General features: G+C 43.1%; 1 protein-coding gene across 4 annotated transcripts in view; it reads right to left on the bottom strand.

Moving 5' to 3' along the window:
- Positions 1 to 19,618, bottom strand: part of slc41a2b (solute carrier family 41 member 2b) — a 34,544-nt gene that overhangs the window by 3,663 nt on the left and 11,263 nt on the right. For all 4 annotated transcript variants that reach the window (XM_005935315.3, XM_005935316.3, XM_005935314.3 and 1 more), the window contains exons 9-10: positions 11,100 to 11,231; positions 10,550 to 10,698 (exon numbers count right to left, since the gene is read on the bottom strand). In XM_005935315.3, coding sequence (XP_005935377.1) covers positions 10,550 to 10,698; positions 11,100 to 11,231 — 281 coding nt within the window. The remainder of the gene's footprint in view (positions 1 to 10,549; positions 10,699 to 11,099; positions 11,232 to 19,618) is intronic.

Genomic DNA, 19,618 nt, shown 5'->3' with positions numbered 1-19,618 from the left:
GCTTCCAGCTTAAAATATCACATTGACTCGAAGCACACGTTAGCCAGGATGCTGCTAGCACTTTGGCTAACGCCTCACCCAGCTTGGACACTCGCGGAGCATCGGGGCCTCAGGAAGTCGACCTCGGACACATCGACTGACGCCACGCGGAACAAACTGCAGACCTGTTAACATCACTGAGAACCTTTACCAGCTTTGGTTCCTCGTTCAAGCACGTGAAGCCTCCCCAAGAGAGACAGAGAGAGGATACATGTTTACAGAGTTTTTACATGAATGTTCAACATGTTAAGTGCTATTGATCAAGTAATTGCGATTAATCGCGATTAATTATAGAAAATTGTGAGATCAATTAGTTAATTTTTTTAATCTACTGACAGCACTGATAATTATATATTAAATTAAATAGGATGCACATCACACTTAATGCCTGTGTTGCAAAATATATAACCTGATATTAAGCTGGAGATTCGTGCCGTTACTCCTTTTTGTCTAAAACTAAGATAACTAACTTGTATTTCTCAGCGTCAAACCACTCCATACAAAGTATAATTATACATGCATGCACACTTATTATTAGGACAGGACTGGCTATCACAGTGGTGAAAAACAGTGTAGCACGTAACTCAAATGTTCAAACTCTGAGTGAAGTGGCAAACATAACTGCACAGCAGCATGTTTACATAGCTCCAGACTCTCAGACACGCTGCTTTCTAAACGGCAATATAATGTAGATAATAATCATAATTATGATAATGGCAATTTTGGGAAGTCTTGACTTTTCCTTCTTTCTTTTGACTTTGCAAGTAGTATTTTTCTTTGTCATAAGAAAGAGAAAAGCAACCTTAGAACTTTATACTTAAAAAGAAAGAGAAAGAAAATGAATAGGTGCTTTAAATGCCAAGCAGAGTAGCGTAAACACTTAAAACTGCAACCGCAACAAAGACGAGGAGGAGTAATGGACAGAGCAGCAGACCGAGAGACGAGTTCTTAGAGTGTTATTCATAATTCACGTTTCCACACATGAAGTGGAACGGTGGCGAGAGGAAAAGAAAAGTCTATTAAAAGATAAGGACAGGTCTATAATTTAAGAGGAAATGAGCTGTCCAAGTTGGCAGTGAAAACATTCGACAAACAAAGTATTCCAGACATTGATTGATACCATCATGCAAAGTATACGACCAGGGATGATGATATCAGAAGAGGGGGGACGATTTGGTTATGACAATGATGTTTTGTGTTTAATAACATTAATGTATGAGTTCTGATAACCTGTTGACAGCCCTGCTTGTCTTTGGCTGTGATGGAACATCTGATACGGTTAAACAATGCGTTCTCCTGCTTTCACATCTAATAATCTTCAGTCATGACCCTGCAAAGCGTCTCTCAGGTAAATAACAAGCTTTCAAACCTATTCACAAGCACGGGCGTTGTCACTTTGTCTTTCATTCATGGTGACAGGGCAGCACATCCTCTCAGCTGCTGAAATTGTTGCCTTTGAACCATCCTGGATCTAAAAGTGCCGACTACACTATCATTTACAGTTCACAGCTTAGCTTTGGTTTTCAGGCGGGAGGGGAAGGAGAGGCGCTTGTGTGCAAAGGGGGCCGCGTTTTTTAACAAATGAGACACATCCAATTTAAAAATGCGATTAACCAAATGAAAGATGAAAAAAGGAACTCCAGCAGAGTGCCGATCCATCAAGCGGTCTCGACCACAGCATCTGTACCTGGTTCCTTAATCGTGCCTGAGTGAAGGGGGATGATTTGTCTACACAAAGAAGGTGTTTGATCTCTGGAGATGGCCATGTTCGACTGCGACGGTCCACGTACACAGGTGACTGAAATAAAAATACAGTTGAAAGACACAAAAATGATGCTGTTCTCATATTGTTCCCCTGCCGCTGGGCGTAGACCTCGGCTGGTTTCGTACAGCTGCCTTCTATTTATTTAGCATACCTCTCCGAGCGGCTGCCCAAGCCTGTGAGTCTTTGCTTGGCAGTTTCCAAGGCCTCAGGTCAGCCTGCTGCACTTCTTAGGCAGCTTCTTCATCGCACCCTTCTGCAGCTCCCATAGTTGGCTACTTTTCCCTGTGCTAACTTGATCTTGGCCTCTAGTCTCCTTCTCCATGGAGGGTACTGCTCCTTAAGGCTGTCCATCTTATAGCCAAGCATCTCACTGATCACTGCTAGCGTGGTCAAGATCAGCTGATTAGCCTCAGTGATGGTTGCAGCAGGGATCATCCACAGTGCTGCATCCACAACTTCAAGTAGACCTTCTGAGGGTACTTGATGCCAGCTACAGAGGGTCCAGGTTTCCACCTTCGCAATGATCCTATCTTTCAGGTCAGTTCCTCTTGCACTCAACGCTCCTCCTTCCATCGTTCTTGGGGCTTGGTACTCAATCTTGGGTTGGAGTAATGATTCCCCCCCCCCGTCCCCGAGAGCAGTCCCTTCTTCCGAATGTTGGAGCACTGAGCTACTATTTGTTGGGAGCAATGCAATTTTAAATTCCTGTGTATGATCTGTACATACAATGAGGCAAGGAACATGGAGGCTTGCAGAAAACTCTTCCTTCCATAGGCTGACAGGTCTCAGCCAGACTGGGTTGTCTTGTTGTTAATAACAGCACTCTCTCAGGACAAAATGTCAGTTTAACTCTCTGTTTGCTTTGTAGCACTGTGGGTTTTTGACAGCAGCTTTCAGTTGTGCTACATGGACACACCTGCTCATGTCCAACTAAAGTGAATACAAGCTTTCCAAGGCGTGGTACAGACTAAACTGTATGAGTGCAACCTGAGAGTCTTTGCTTCAGTAAAAATATCAGACTTTACTTTTATTTTGGACCATTTGCATAAAATGCAATGACTGACTGACTCGTCTCCAAGCCTTGAAACTCTTGAATGACTGGAGGTCTGCCAAGAAGGACTCTTTATGTTTAGTTTGTGCAGTTGCTGGTGCTTTGCTTCAAAGAACTATGATGAGTTGTAATGTTGCAAACACAGAGGAATTATGAGATTAAGAGACAATTCAGGACGCTGCTGGAATCACTGAATGTCTTTCATGTAAATCCTTTAATCCTGTAAATAATTGGACGTTGCTTGTTACCAGACAGAAAGTATGGACGACTGAAAGTGTTTCTTCTGATACTGGTGAGGCGATAAAAAGACATGCAAACACTGTAAGGTGGTCTGTAATGACTACAACAAAGACTTGTGCTAAAGTCACTCATATATTTATACCTGCACATTTCTCAAATCATCCAGCATACTGAGCACAAAAACAGACTTTCACGTAACACCGAACACATCCCAGACTTTGACATGAATAGATGTTCTGAAATAATCAATGTTTACTCATCTCTGAGAGGTAAGGTTATACTGTGTTGTTGATATGTGCGCGGAGCTGTTACGTAGACATCTTTTTGCTTATTCATGGTTACATCTCTGAGCCCCTTTTCCTCTGCAGCTCAGCTAAATATGCAACATATATACAGTATATATGGAACCCTGTGCTCAAAGAAACCTGCAAATCCTGCAGTGATACAAACAGTATCACTGGAAGCCACTTTATTAGATACTCTAGTATTTATCATCTGGGCAAACATAATTGGATTTTGCTGTATTCTACAGTAGTGCTCAGTGAAATGCTTGATTTGTGGACCATTGCAAGCTGCTTTATTGAGCCATTATTGAACAATCTTTTCTTTTTCCAGGCTATAACAAAATTAAGTTTGAGAATGACTTGAATGCACGGACTTGGGTATTTTATTATAGCATTTCATTTGTATTCATCTGTTTTGAATTAGAAGATTTAAAGGGGAAGTCATTTAATACAAAAGTACACTGAAAGATCTTTTTTAAGTGGCAAATACGATAAATTTAAGAGAGCTTATTGTATCTGGGAGCATTTCTTATATTCAATATTTTCTCCTCAGCATAAATCAGCTTTCTTTATGATGCACCTGGCCACAGGTCTGTAGGGATATACAGCCGTGGTGCATGTCTACTCATTTTAACCCTTGTAACCTCATAAGTACAAGAAAGCTTTATGGTCTTCATTTAGGCTAAAAACATAAATCAATTTTGCACTCAGTCTCAGTCTGATCTGTCAAAATCAAAATCACGTTTTTGGTCAGGATGACTTTTTTATGACTAACTTCAAACATCCATATCTTGGGAAACATGGATATAATTTTAGTAGCTGAATTCCATCAAATGAGTGTAACAGAAACACAGCAACAGGAATTAGCATGGCTGCTTTAGATCTTTTATTTTTTGAACCTTTTTTAAACCTTCATTACCAGCATCATGTTCTACATGTGATTCTCCACTGAGCTTATCGTAAAGCATAGAGCTGAGCCCAAGCTAACTGTTGTGTGCTGTTGAATGCAAACCGAATGACTGTCTCTGCAGTGATTAATAACCCTTCCACATGTTCACTTATTGTACACCAACCTTGTGAGATTGATCTTTTTCACCAGTGGCTCCCTTCTAGTCATCCTGCTCAAGCCGCACTTAAAAGTGAGTGACCTTGAGCTTTTTGGGAGGGAAGAAACCATGCAAGAGTGTACTTGACTTACAACCACAGAAAAGAAGAAGAGCTTAATAGTAAACGTTTTTGCAAAACAATCTTGAATTTTTTTATTACAATGATTTTCTATTCACAATCGTGGAAGCCAAAATCACGTCTGAAAGTAAGCTGGTTCTACCTCAACATTACAATACTAGCCATACTTGGCTTTTGGAGCAAGCATCATATATTTATATGTATTGGGGCAGATATCATCACCCCCACCTGAGATTAGGTACCAAGCCCCGAGAGCGAAGGAAGAAAGTGTTGACTGCAAGAGGAACTGACCTGAAAGCGTTAAACTTGGATCCTCCGTTGCCGGTTTCCAAGACTACGTGAAGTACAGACAGATCATCTACAAGATGATGTGAATGCAGCACTACAGACCTACCTACCGCTACCATTACAGAGACTAACCAGCTGATCTGCACTACAGCAGCAGAGATCTGTGAGATGCTTGGCTACGAGTTGAACAGCCACAAGGAGCAATATCCTCCATGGAGGAGGCTAGAGGCCAAGATCACAGTAGCATGGATGGAGGTTAGCCAACTATTGGAGCTGCAGAAAGGTGCGATGAAGAAGGTGCCTAATAAGAACAGCAAGCTGTCCATACCTGAAACCTTTGAGACTGCCAAGCAACGACTCACAGCCGCAAGGTACACAAGAGATATCGAAGGCAGAAGAATAAACCAGCTGTTCTCCACAGAACCATCCAAGGTGTACTCTCAGTGGCAGGGGAACAATATGAGAACAGCACCACCAAGGCTGGAGGCAGAACAATAATGGAAGAGCATATGGGAGAAGGACGCAACCCATAACGGCAATGCTCAGTGGCTAGTGGATCTGAGGGCAGACCACAGCGACCTCCCTGAACAGGGTCCAGTAACCATCACAGTGGCAGATATCCAAGAAAGGGTCTCCAGTATGAAGAGTTGGACAGCACCAGGGCCCGACATGGTTCACGCCTACTGGCTGAAGAAGCTGACTGCACTCCACGAGCGTCTGGCAGCACAAATGAACCAGCTGCTAGTTAACGAGAGACACCCGGAATGGCTAACCGAAGGTCGGACGGTCCTGATCCTCAAGGACCCCAAGAAGGGAGCGGTCCCCTCCAACTACCGACCAATAACCTGCCTCAGTACTACATGGAAGCTCCTGTCAGGCATCATAGCGGCTAAGATGAACAGGCACATGGCTCTTACTGCAAGCCTGATAAGCAACATGCATCCAGAGATTATCTGGATGCATGTTACAGAGGCATATATAAATGACATTAGATTTATATGTCTGTATCAAATCAATGCCATAGGAACGTTGTAACCACAAACCCTTCTAAAACCTTATGCCCTAACCTGATGTGCACCTCCCTTATAATGTATGTGCTGTTGATGCAGCCTGCTCAGAAACCGGCAACAGTATTTCCACTTGTGTAGTCTCTACATAGATCCAGCACAGAGGAGCATTAGTAGGGCTGTGCGATATGACCAGAATCTCATATCCCGATATAAGACATCTATCGTCCGATAACGATATAAATCACACAAATGTAACATTTTCTGTAAATTCTGTGAATCTCAGGTAGGTGAAGTGTTTCCAGCTGGACGTCGTGTAGCTGAGTCGAGTGTTTTAGCCGATGCTGAAACGACACATTTTTAGTCATAAGTTGTAACGGCGCCGTTTTCTTTGTGAGTATTTATCACACGGCGTGCTGCGGGGAGAAGTCTGTTCTAACGTTTGAGTCTAAGGTTTATTTTTTAGCACCTGGCGTCTTTTTTACTTCTCATCCGTAAATAATCTGCTCTTTCACGTGATTCAGTTTATTTTGAAAAGTCTCAACAGGATCTTGAACTTTATTGTGAAAGGTTTATGTGGAACATAAACAAGCGGACACGCGATGGTTTTAACGTCGTTGTTGCTAACGACAACGCATAAAAACAGGCGCTTGTCCGTCCGTAGTGTGGTTATATTACATATAAGAGGAAGAGAGAACTTTAAGAAATGAATACAGCCACTACAGTGACATCAGAACATGAACAAATATTGCTGTAAACAGTTTATTTTGCGACACCACGAAACAAACGATAGCGTAAAATGAAACGATAGATGTTTTTATATCGTCATCCGATATATATCGTTACATCGAACAGCCCTAGGCATCAGTGCTAAATTTTACAATAAAATACGTGAATTTCATTCACCCAGCAGCCGGGTGCTTGCTTTTTTTTGCCTGTCCCGTTTGGTTCTTTTGCCATCAGAATTATTGTCTAAAGCCAAAGAAATTTACTTTACCAAATGGACCATCCCAGCCTTGCCGTATTGGTCTATTTGATTCACCTTTTATTGTTTATTTTATTTTCATTTGCTGAACACGGGACAGACTTGACTGGGGAAAAGAAACGGGAGAAAGAAAGAGGGAAAGAAAAAGAGCGGGGAAGAGGGACGGGGATAAAGCCGGGTGCTTGCTACTTATCTGTGCCAGCAGCCACAACCCTAACTTTAAGCATTTATAAAGTTTAATAGTGCGATTTATTAAAAAGCAGTGATCTTGAGTACAGTTGTTATGATACACTTTAACATGGAAGTCTAAAGGGACTGACTCTTGGAGCCAGCCTCAAGAAGCTATTCGGCACGTCTCTACAGGCGTAATCTTTCAACCCCAAAGTTGCTGCTGGTTGTAAAATCTCTTGGCTTTTACCATCACAAAAATCGAGGCATTGTTTGTTTTTGGATTCACGTTTCAGCTGTCGCTCACATCACACAGCAGTCAAAGCCAAATCGGGAAATAAGATCTGCTTTGTTTTGGTGTTTTGATGACGATGATGCTGATTTCACATCTGAGAGCGTTGAGCTGTCTACTGAGCACATTCAGAAACACTCCTCTGTATTTTGCCTCTAGGCAACCTTTCACAGCAATTACTCTATTAAACTAGCAAAATATGATCCTGCTGCTGCTGAGCACTGCCTGACAGACACCCTGACTGCATTTGAGCGGACACTTATACTGGTGTACTTGATAGGAAAATGTCATGCGGACCTCAGAAAGCCTGGCCATACTGTCTTTTGATGCATGCGTGAAGCTGACTGGTTTGTGGACCAAACGCTTGCTGACAGATGAGAGCCCAAACTACGTTGAGTTGGATAAGATCTGACACTCACTGGAATAATGAGATCATGTCTTCAGAGTAAGAGATGGTTACCTCAGTTACTATTGATTCATGTTTTCCTGTGTACTACCTCTGTGTTATCCAGGAACTTGGCTTCCATTAACATTATCATAGACATGCATATGCTTCACTATTAAACTTTGTTTAACCTCATCAGACAAAGTTGCTCCAATCCCAATCTGTCAAACTCTCTACTTTCCCTTCACACCACCACTGACTGCACCGTGTTGCCTTAGTTTATTCAGTATTGCCTCATTCTTATACTGGATATGCTGTGGGCTAACATTAAATCGTGCTGTCTTGTGTGATTTGTTTATGTTTTCATGCTTCATCTCTTGCCATGTTCCAGGCTTTTTTTAATCCCTATGGATTTATGTAAAATTATTAATCACCGTGTGCCAAAACATGCACAACCCCATTCTTCCTTCCTAACTAGTGACTGTACTGTGAAGCAGGCAGAGATAGCACAATGAGTCGGGCTATTTTGCAGGAATGTTTCAATTTCTCCCCTTATTTTCTCTGCTTTCACTTTCAATGGAACGCTATCAAACTGTACCATGTGCAGTTTCTGCTTATCACTGCTATTAAAGAAGCAGACTGCTACAGTTAAAGTAGAACTGAATGACATTATCAAATTCTGCCATGTTACACACTTTTTTTGCCAAATGGGGTCTCGTGCTGCATCGAATGTAGGAGAAAATTTGGAACGACATTGGAAGGTGTGGGAAAAATAAGTCCATATTGAATCTCAACTGGGTATTCGCACAGCCAGTTTGAATTGAGCATTTATTTCTTTAAAAAGACTTACTGGCAAAAACCAAATGAAATGTATCCGTGTGGGTAATGTGGTTTCAGTTTCCGATGTGCAGTGAGTGCATCGGGGTCTTTTACGAGCACTGACCAAGGCTACTTTTTCTCAGAGCCAGTGCAGAAACGATCTACTCCAAGTCATAAACAGTGTTAAAACTAATGTTCCTCATGCAATCAGATATTATGCATCTTTACAGTAGTAGCCAGCGCTCCCTTTACGACCTTAAAGTGTCACGCTTTTTTTGCACATGTGAGTTTGCTGGTGGGCATTGCATCATTTGCACTGGTCTGCATTACAGGCGGAGGCTCGCTGAAGGTGAAGCTACTATCCCCTGCTTATAATCCTCACACACCCACACATTAGTTTTCCAGCCCTGCAGACCTGCTCACTGACTGCAGTGCTTTGCTTCAATAGTTCTCAGTGTAAACACTCCATGATCAGTTCACTGTGCTGTAAACCAACGCTGCTATTTGGAAGCCCCATGAGGTCATGTTTGACACGAGCAAAACAGAGACAAAGCACACAGAAGTATTTTGCTTATTCTCCCTATAAAAAATATTTGCTCTTTTTCCCTGCTCGTTCAGACGCCATCTGTAGTGGCTCCATGCGCCGCAGAACCACTGTTCCACTTGTATTAAACCTCCATCAGGTCATTTTTGTGGTCATCAGCTGTGTCTGTCTGCTGTTTGGAGCACGGTGGCTTTTTTATTTTCTTCAAACGGCTGAGACACGAACGTGTGCAGGCACTGCAAACACAATGCAAACTGAAACATATGAATTCACTATTCAACATTTTCCTCTTGAATATTACAGAGTTTAGCATCCATCCATATGACGGTGTAAAATGATGATTAAATATGGCACGAGGAGAAACCTCGTGACAAAGCACACGTACTTCTGGGAGCCATTTCTGCATCTTACTTCAATAAACATTTGTACCCTAAAACACTTCCATCTATGAAGACGTGCAGAAAGACCCACACAAAGCAGGATTCAGCTCTTGAACAGATCAGTCATCTTCTTTGGTGACTTCAATGTGAAAAAGGCTGGATACAAACACTTTTTACTCCTGCAGTCCCGAGAGTCGTCTCTGCCATCTGATGTTCTATTTGGGACTGAAGGATCCTTAAAGCGGCTCTGCTCTTAATTGATTTGGAGAGTGTCCAATGCCTCAGTGGCCAGGATTACATCTTAATGTTCTGTGTCTGCATTAAAGATTTAGGGAAGCCTTAAAAAGCCTTTGGGCACAGCAAGAGTCCGAGACACGCGCGCACACATGCAAGCACACACATACACACACACACATACACACACACACACGCACACGCGCGCGCACACACACACACGCGCGCACACACACGCACACACCAACTCAATTCTTCGAATTCCAGACCTTAAAGACAGATCACGATGCACCTAAGAAGTGAAAGCAGCCAATCATAATTCAAGCTGCTCCTTCATAATTATCATACCTGCTGCCAACACAAAATAAGATTCCTTCAGGCACCGCCTCAAACCACCACACTCACACACCTGCATCTCCACCTGCTGTTGAGGAAGACACAGACTCATCTTCCTTTTATATCTGACTCGGAATATTTTCACACAGGTTCACAGGTGTTGCTGTTTTCGCTGACCCTCTTAAATACAATTAACACAGCGGATTAAGAACACGCTATCATTTCTTCTGTTTAAACTTTGTAGATGTTGCAAAAAATCTGCTGATGCAAACTGAAGACATCAGGGTGAGCACTGATGTAGAGCCTTTGTACACTGATGAATGTGAGCCTAATATTTTGTCACTAAAGCGGCCTGTCGGACCACATATAGTCACTTTATACAGCTTTAAACAACTGGAATCACAGAGGAGCCTGAGCAATGCCTTTTTGTTGGTGTTGATAACAAAGCATTAAGGTCTGAGATGGGATTGCAAAAAAGAGCCAGTGAGCTTAAATGCTTCATGTGGAAGGATTATTCTAGAATTCTTTACACTGGCTGTGCACTCACCTGCAGCATAGCAGCAGCTAGGTAGACAGACATAAAGATGGGCGTCAGGGTTGTGTGGCCACTCTTCATGAAGTGGATGGCGTAGAGGAAAATCAGGTGACCGGGGATGGCCGAAAGGAAGAGCATCTGTGCAGAACGATGATTGGCGCCTGAGAAAATACAAACAAGATGAAAACATTAGAGCTGAACGTGAGGGATCCAAAATACATTCTTCTATTCTTTATGAAAAACACACAGGCTGGTGACAAACTGTACTCGCTCACGCAGTCCACCAGCTGCCCCCACTGCTTCTTCCAAACACAGAGCTAATCTACGCCTGCAGGAGAGGGTCTCACAACGAACGAGCCAGGGGAATGGCTAAAAGCTCGTTTCAAAGTCTTCAGTTGAGCCTGATCATCATTCTGACACCACCATGAAACATGACATCCAAGCCTACTTTAAACACGTATACGTGCGTGAAAGCCAATTAAACAGTGCCAGACAACAGTGTGTGTGTGTGTGTGTGTGTGTGTGTGTGTGTGTGTGTGTGTGTGTGTGTGTGTGTACTGACCTGTACCACAGAATGTGCGGCAGGGGTAGTAGCAGCCCTTGGCCTCATTGGGAACTTCCCCAGGAGCACAGTGGAAATGAAGGTGGGTGGAGATCCTGCTGGACTGAATAGCCACCAGGTTACCTCCAATACCTGCACGTTACAGAAAGCAGTTATCAACATAACTTCAACAACAGCATGAAGCTGAAACGAAACACTACTTTTCACTTTTCCTAAGTGAGAAGACATCAATATTTAAGAGTTCAAAACCTGCTAACATATCTCCCAAAGCGTGGCTGTAGCTCAGGTGGAGCAGACCACCAGCTGCTCCAGTCTGCATGCCAAATATCCGAAGTTGTTCTCTGATGCAGCTATCAGAGTGTGAATGCTTGCATGAATGGGTGAATGAGGCATGTTTATACAGTGCTTTCGGTGCTCCGGGGTAGAAAAGTCCTCTATAAGAATCAGTACCAAATATTATTTAGAGCCGCGCTCCCCAACCTTTGTTGCTCCACAGACGGTTTAATGTCAGACAATGTTTTCACGCTGCGGCCTTTAAGGTGTGGCGGATAAATACAACAAAATAAAATCCTACGGCCGAGACAAAAACTGGTATTTTGTAAATATAATAATAAAGATGAATTCACTGTGTAACTTTATTAGCAGCGTCCTCCTGAACTGCGCCAACAACATTGAGAGTAACATCCTCCTCTCTGCTTCTTAATGCCCTCTGGTCGCTATGGTAACATGTAAATATTTCTTTCAAAATAAGACGCACAACTACAACACAGGAAAAGACGCGGGGAAACAGAGTTAACGATAAAAACCCTGAAAACCATAAATTCCGCTGCTTTAGAGTAAAACAACAGGCACTGCTGGAGTCATGATAATGCATGATGTACTTTATGAAATGATATGCATTGTGACACTGCAGGGAGTGCTGTTAAAAAACAGACAGGTGACCTCAGGTTGCAAAGTAGAGCACATGACTAACTGACAACAAGGCGCTTCTTCTTCTTCTTCTTTTCTAAATGCTTCTTGATTTTTAATTGTGCTTAAACATTGGAAACCTGTGGGCATAGCTTAGGGTAATCTAAGACACATTAGCTCTGCAACACATTTCGCTAACACTTCAAGATTTTCAAAAATAAAACGTGATCGTGAACAGTGAGACCTGTTAGAATTAGATAAAAATGTCTGTAGCTGAGAGGAGACGCCTGTTCTGTTAAAGGTCGACCACGAAAGGTCAAAATGAAACATGTAGAACAAACTCGTAGAACTCTGCATGTAGGGTGTCTGTGATTCTGTGTGGACTGCTGTCCATTTACATCACGGAGGCAGAGAACAACAATTGCTGAGAACTTAGTTCTGCATGTTGAGATACAGCACCATCAACCCAAAGTTAGCAGAAACTGGTTTTGCTTCAATGTTATAGAGACTTACAACAAGGCCACAGCTAGCTTAGAGCGCTACAACAAATAACTACAAATCTAAGTACTTATACTGTAATTAGAGTCTGTCATTTTAAAGTAAAGCTTTCACCACCAGCAGGTTACCAGTGTTCACGTTTTCAGATCGGTTTGTTTCTAGCACAACCCCGGTTTCCTCAAGGCTCTGCCTGCTAGCATGTAGCACCTCTCCGGGGGGGTTGTGAGGTTTCCTTTGGTTATCGCTGAACAGTTTTGTCTCATGTTCCTCTGGATCTATCTGCCAAAGTGAACAAAGAGTCCTGGTGTTTCTGCTCTTACATCACAAAGCTCTCAATATGTTCACATTTTGCATGTTTTCCAAGACAGTGAAATGATTCCAATCTTCTTTATTTCAAAATGCTTTAGATTTGGATTTTTTCATCATGCATTTAATCATCTAGCAGATGATCAGTGATGGAAATGTGAAACACCATCTGTACTGACAAACATGCTGATGTTATATTCACGTGCCTCAGCATCACCTTTCCTTCAGCAGGTGACACACAAACACATTTCTTGTGTTTTTGTTCCTGTAGCCACAGCGTGGTGACTAAACCACAGAGGAGAACTTACACAAAGACATGAAGAACCAGCTAGCAGACAGGTGTACACAGAGCAGGTCAGAAGAGAACAAAGTCCTACTGCTGTTATGTACATAAAGAAGTGTTCAGGGGAGGTGAGAACTGGCAGGAAGGAGGATGATTTATTCAGAAATAATTCACGTATTTGCTGTTCAGAAGGTTCACAGGACTACGTGTCATCGGATGGTCACTGTGATCATGTGCTGGAAACCAAATACAAAGGACAAGAAGCCACGCCGCGTGGTTAAGCCTCCCAAATTCGTTTTGTAGTGACTATATTAGATTAGACACCGCTGCCACCTCAGGGTGATGTCCACTTAACTCCATCTATTGAAGCTCTTTGTCTGCCTGGTGACGCTGGAGCATTAGCAGCCCTCCCACAGGGCCTGTAAACAGATATCACTTCACAACGAGCGTTCACGCTCTCTGCCATCTGTCCCCTCACGATCCTGTCCTCACCGTCGGCCACAATCCCATGCCATTCTTTAAAGGTACAATGTGGAGATGATGTGAACCTCGTGTCAGAGTGGAGAAATATAGACAGGAAGTAGGGGCAGCTGGCCTGGCTTTGTCTGCTGTGGGAAAAAGAGCTGGATCAAGTTTGAGTTTGGATTGCACTGAAAGTTAGATCTCATCAACATGTGGATATATTATGTGAAACACCCAAAACAACAGAGAGACAGAGCGAGTGACTGGGCTCTAATGTGTATGCAGTCGATGCAGTTATGCTCTAAAAGGGACTGTTCACATCCTGCTGTCATTCTGTCTGAAGCACCAGCAGCATTAGTGACTGCACTATTTGACTGCTATAAGGGAACTGTATAGAAAACGTTTGGAGGTGACGACAGGGCGCTGCACACTAGTCGGTTCCCACAACTACTTGGTCACCAAAAGCGATATAGCTAAAAAAATATTATGATATTAGATTTCCCCCATATCACCCAGCACTAGTACACTCATATGCATTTATCACAGCAAACCAAAACCATGTGAGAATGACAGAGTGATCACACATGTGAGTGAAGTTGCCCCCCACCTTCTTCAAATCTAACAAAAGTGGTATCAAACGTTTGTGCTGCTATCACACACCCGTCGTGACCGATAACAAAGCCCGGTTTCCCACCTCCACGCACAAATTGGCCACAATGGGTGAAACTGAGTAACCCGTGGAATTAAGACACACTTCCAAAAGCAAACACAACTGATCAGTGCTGAGAGCGGTCCTGTTGCTGAGGTTGGGGTGATCCTGTAATCTCTTACAAACTACCTCCAACGCTTCCGTGACTGGGATGCCAGTGGAGACAGATGTAAGATCTCTCTTCACTGCACATGTACTGTTTATAAGGTTGGAGAAAGCGGCTGTCAGCTGAGACTGAAGAAGTCACTGGATGAGTGATGAGAATCTTCTCCCACTGAAAATGTCCAGATGAACAGAATCGATGAATGGATGATTAAGCACGCATCAGGACCTTATTTTATTAATATTTTTAAAATGAAAGCAGCACAAACAAACATTTTTGCAGCACAAACGTTTGATCCCACTTTTGTTAGATTTGAAGAAGGTGGGGGGCAACTCCACTCACATTGGACCCACTACCAGGATCCACCCGTCACTCTGGGTCAAGGCATTAACATTTGGCTAACACTACCTTTGTTCCCTCCTTCAGGTCAGCCTGACTGAATATTAGAAACACTCCCACAGCCAGAGACGCTGTCCTGCAGGGCTGCTTCTCCATCATCTCTGTGCTTCTTTGTCTTATGAAAGAAGCACTTGGAAAATGAAACGGATAACTACGTCAGACTTAATAAATTGGTTTGGTTGTAAAGAACCACAGCAGCAGGTCAGCGTACAGTCCAGGTGAGTACAACTGTGTCCAAACAACCATCTGCCTACGTCACCAACGTGCCTTTAGCTATTCAGAGGACATGTTAAATATTTTTCACCATTTTAAAAATTACTTTTATATTTATATGAATAATTTTAGGCTGGTTGTGTTCCAACACACCTTTTGTGGTGTGATAAAATATGTTTAACACAGAGTTTGACGGAGGGAAGGAAATGTGTAGGCTGACAATTTAAGCATCCAATTTGCTAAGAGTGTTTTTCCAACCTTCATACATTTGAAAGTTTCATTTTAGTACTGAATTTGGTATTTCAAAAATATGTTAAATGATCACATTTCATAACATTTATGGTTGATGCGATGGAGCACTGATTCTGACATCCTCAACGACACAGTTTGGGGTATGAGGGCATTCTTGCCACCTCAGCAGGGGGCAGAGTTAGCTGAAGGTGGTTAAGAGGGCAATCTGGCTTATTTAGGTCACTTGGTCTGACAGGAGCAATGAGGGCGATGAGGATGTCTGGGCCACGGCAAACCTTTGTGGAAGCTACAGGGGTCTGTGCTGCTCTCAACTGGGCCACTCTGCCTGCAGGGAGGTGGTGGTGGTGGCAGCAAAGGTCTGCGAATCTTGGCTTTTCTTCTCAAGGTTTCATTTATATTGTTTATTCAAATGAGAAAGTGGCAGAATGAAACAAATACAGAACAAGCATAATGAAAGAAAAACACTGACAGATGAAGGAGAAGATGACTTATTGGTAGGAGTTAGATGTAAAAAAGGCAGACACCTTATCCTGAAGCAAACAACAGAAGGAAAGAAAAATAGGCAAATATGCCCAGATGACAAGCAAAGATTAAAGACTGGGCTGTCTCTCAGTGATGTCTGGTACAAAAATATGCAGCATAATGTATCTGCACGTTTCACAAAGTCACATAAAAGTCTCTAAGACACACACCTGAAAATGCATTTCAGATCAAAAGAAACAAAAGATGACAAAACCCTGCGATGTGCATCGCACAACGCGGACAAGAGGAAACCGTCAGACGCTCCCTGGATACTAAAGATGTCAGAACCCAGTTTGAAACCTGCAGTATCAGGATAGTTAAGCTTAAACTGAACGAAATAACCCTGAAGCATTAAAATGAAATAATGGAGGTCCGTGTGGGAAAAGAGGGCTTTCTCTCCCCCATGTTTCATTTAACCTGCCTTCTTACCAAGCCCTACACACCCCCTCCCCCACTCTTTGCTAATCAAACATCCACATGCTTTCCCCATCTCTGCTCCGTCTGCCCTTTCTTCAAATGTACTTTTATTAGGACAGGAGCACTGGTGCATTTTTATCAGCCAAAAGACACGAGGCACTCGCTCTGCGATTCCTGAAATCGGAGATGGCTTCTTTTCCCAACGGTGCAAACAAAAAGTCCCAGTGCTCACAAACGGACACGCAGTGGTTCCACAGCTGCTTTGTGCCGGGGGTACGTCTCAGTAGAAAACCAATTAGAGTCAGGTTCGTACTCCATCTCCTTAAACGTCTCTCATTAATGGCATTTAATTAAAAGCTTATCTGTTGTTGTGGCGGTGCCAGAGCCCTGGCAGCTGCGGTTGAGCCCGCTGGCAGTGGGAAATGTGATGAGGGAAAGGTAAGGGGAAATGGAAGAGGACCGGAGACAGACGGATTCCAACTGTCTGCCTAAACCAGTCTCATTAGGTAACTTATTTATGGTGATGAGCATCTGGAGGCTCTTTAGTAACCCTCGTTTATCCAGGGAGTGTGTACCGAGCACGTCCCTCCGCTGCTCGTACATTCACGTACGTTCACACCTGGGAACTGAGCAGCTAGAGGAAAAAGACAAATAGACTCTGCAGTGTGTTATCCATCTTGTGTAGAAACACTTTGTCTCCATCTCTGCTCCCAGGGTCAAAGACTGCATTAATTATAAAGCTGAGAGAGATAAATGAGACAAACAACAACACAAGCAGTTTCTCTGTTCCCAAACTTCCAAGTTAAACAGCTCGTTTCCAGTCAAATCAAATGCGCTTTAATGCTGCTGCTCATTAAGATCTGAAAAAAGCGCTGTCAGAAAAACAGCAGAAAAAACAGAAAATCCACAACACACCAGCAGAGAGCTTTTCCATTATTTCTAGATGTGGCCTTTGTCTCCTCTGAGAGCCATTTGTCTGCCTTCACAGCAGCCCTTTGGCCACCAGGAACCTTTACTGCACCAACAAGGCAAGATCCATTTAATCTAAATCACTTCCACACCTTCTATCATAGCACAGGTGACCCTGTAGTGGTCTTTTCCAATTTCATTTTCAGTGCGACTAAATACGTGCAACACATCCCTCCTGACAAAATGATTGCTAAGTGTTGTCTCACTACTTTACGTTAAATACTGCTAAATTACTCTGAGCGGCCAGAGCAAAGAAAACACCTGCATACACACACGTGTTTGAGTTGCAGCTGCAAAAACTGCTAAATCACAACATCAGCTGCTTCAAGGCACGTTATAGGTTAAAGAGCTGACAGTAACACAGAAAGGCCAAAGTCTAAACTGATGGTAGCAGCGACAGTTCTTCTCCTAATTCAAAGGACAGTCTTCAAGCCCTGTGATGTGCTTCGTCAGGGCGCTTTGCTACACGTGGAGGAGAGCAGGTCATTACTGAACCTGGCTGCTGATTCAGCCCACTTATCAACACAGTCAGCAAGTGGAGCTCCAGCTAAAGGCTGTGACAGAGATGTGGCCACGAAACACTCTGGGTTGCATTAAATGATGTCCGTCATAAATAAGTTCAGTAAAGCAGCACAGAATCAAAAGCACAACCCAGAACTAAAGGTTTGCTCCAGTATGAAAGCGATGTGCTGGGGGAGGAGCTCGAGGTCTAAATTAAAAACAAGAACTGCTGTTAGCCAAGCCGTCATATTTATGACTCTGCCAAAAATGTAAACTAAGTTATAAGTTCCCAAATTATGGCTTTCAGGGAGTGTGATCATTCAATAACATCCAAGCCTACATTATAGCACAGAGTGGCAACATGCAACATTATTACCATGCTTCAATGACGCCGTGTTTTCTAACACAGTTGTTGGACCAAGAAACTGTTTGTGGTTGGTTAGCACAGTGTCTCAGGTTAATAGTGTTTTTTAATAGTGTGTCTGTGAACCATCACAGAGGTGATCTTAAAAGCCAACGGTAGAAGCTACACATACAAACGCAGAGGCATCTTAATGTGATAAGATGAAAAGAGGAACAGATCAAACAGACTTTGAGAGCAGCTTGGTGGGGCATGGGCGCCCAGCTGGCTATTGCAGGAACGCCTGCATTTAAATGTATGGACCGGACTCCTCAGGTCAGCCTGTCCATCGCTGCCTTTCTCTTTGGTCACGCAATTGTGTCTTTACTTTTGAGATGAATACAGTGCTTCATTAATTCATTTCTGGAAGCAGGAGGAATCTGTTAAAACTGAATTTTCAGAACAGCAGCCATCTACACTTACCTGTGTTAGTATGTACTGCAGAGTCTGATGTCTCAGGCTCGAGGCCTTCAGCGTGACCACATCAAAAGAGGCATATTTTAATTCGTTTGGTCTGTTTAATTATGTGTTTTTATTTATTTATTTCACTTTTTATCTTAATAATGGTTCACACATCCAGCCACAACATGTGTAGCCCCAGGGTGTGCCAGGAGCAGCAGCTACACTCAGACTGGATGTGACGCTTCCTCTCTCATCACAGAAAGAACAAAGTTGAGTTGGTAACTATCAAATCTACTGTTGAGGACATGAAGCCCATAACGATTATTCCTAAACTGTTCCTGTGCTGACTTCACAGGGTGTCTCGTACCGTGCACAGCTGCTATTACAGTAGCAGCTGTGCAGAAACGGCTCATAAACAAAGATGAAGGCACATATTAAGTTGAGCGGAGCAGAAACACCAGATATGGACATTTCTGAAAAGGGTGGGTTCTGTTCAGCTCTAGCAGCATGTACACCTTACTAAGACCCTATGGAGCAGATTAACTAATGTGCTGTGGTACAGCTAACTAGGAATAAATGTAATTAAAAACTATACTGCTGGTATTTACAAAGGACTGCGTGCAAGAGGTGGGAACTCGGAGATTTTTGTAACCGAACTTGTTGCAAACGTATTTCTGGGAGTTCGTTTCAGGTGCAGAATATTAGAGACCTGATTCACTAACATTTGACACATGAAATATTACTTCTATTTGTGCCAATATTAAAGAGGGAAAAAAAGCATGTCCCACCTCTGCGAGTGGTCGCAGCAGATGGCTCCGCCCCTCCCTGAGCCTGCTGGAAGTTTCTCGATGTTAAAATTACGTTTTTCCTTCCCACTGTCACCAACGTGCTTGCTCATGGGGAGGATGGTGTCTGATGGGTGTTGAATGTTTTTCTCTATAACTGTAGTCTTATAAAGACACTAGACTAATATTAACCCTGCTAACTGTACGTCTTTGACTGTGGGAGGAAGCTGGAGTACCCACGCAAAGTCCACAGCCAGGTGGTGGGACCGAGCTCAGTGCTAATCACTGCACCACTGTGCTGCCTTTACATGTAATATTCATGGCAACCATGTGACACGCGCACACACACACACACACGCACACACACGCACACGCACACACACACACAC

Source organism: Haplochromis burtoni, unplaced genomic scaffold, assembly GCF_018398535.1.
Source record: "Haplochromis burtoni strain Fernald_Lab_line unplaced genomic scaffold, NCSU_Asbu1 Contig_193, whole genome shotgun sequence".
Taxonomy (NCBI): Eukaryota; Metazoa; Chordata; class Actinopteri; order Cichliformes; family Cichlidae; genus Haplochromis; species Haplochromis burtoni.
The sequence above is the reverse complement of the archived record's forward strand: the minus strand, read 5'-3'. Positions and strand labels throughout refer to the sequence as shown.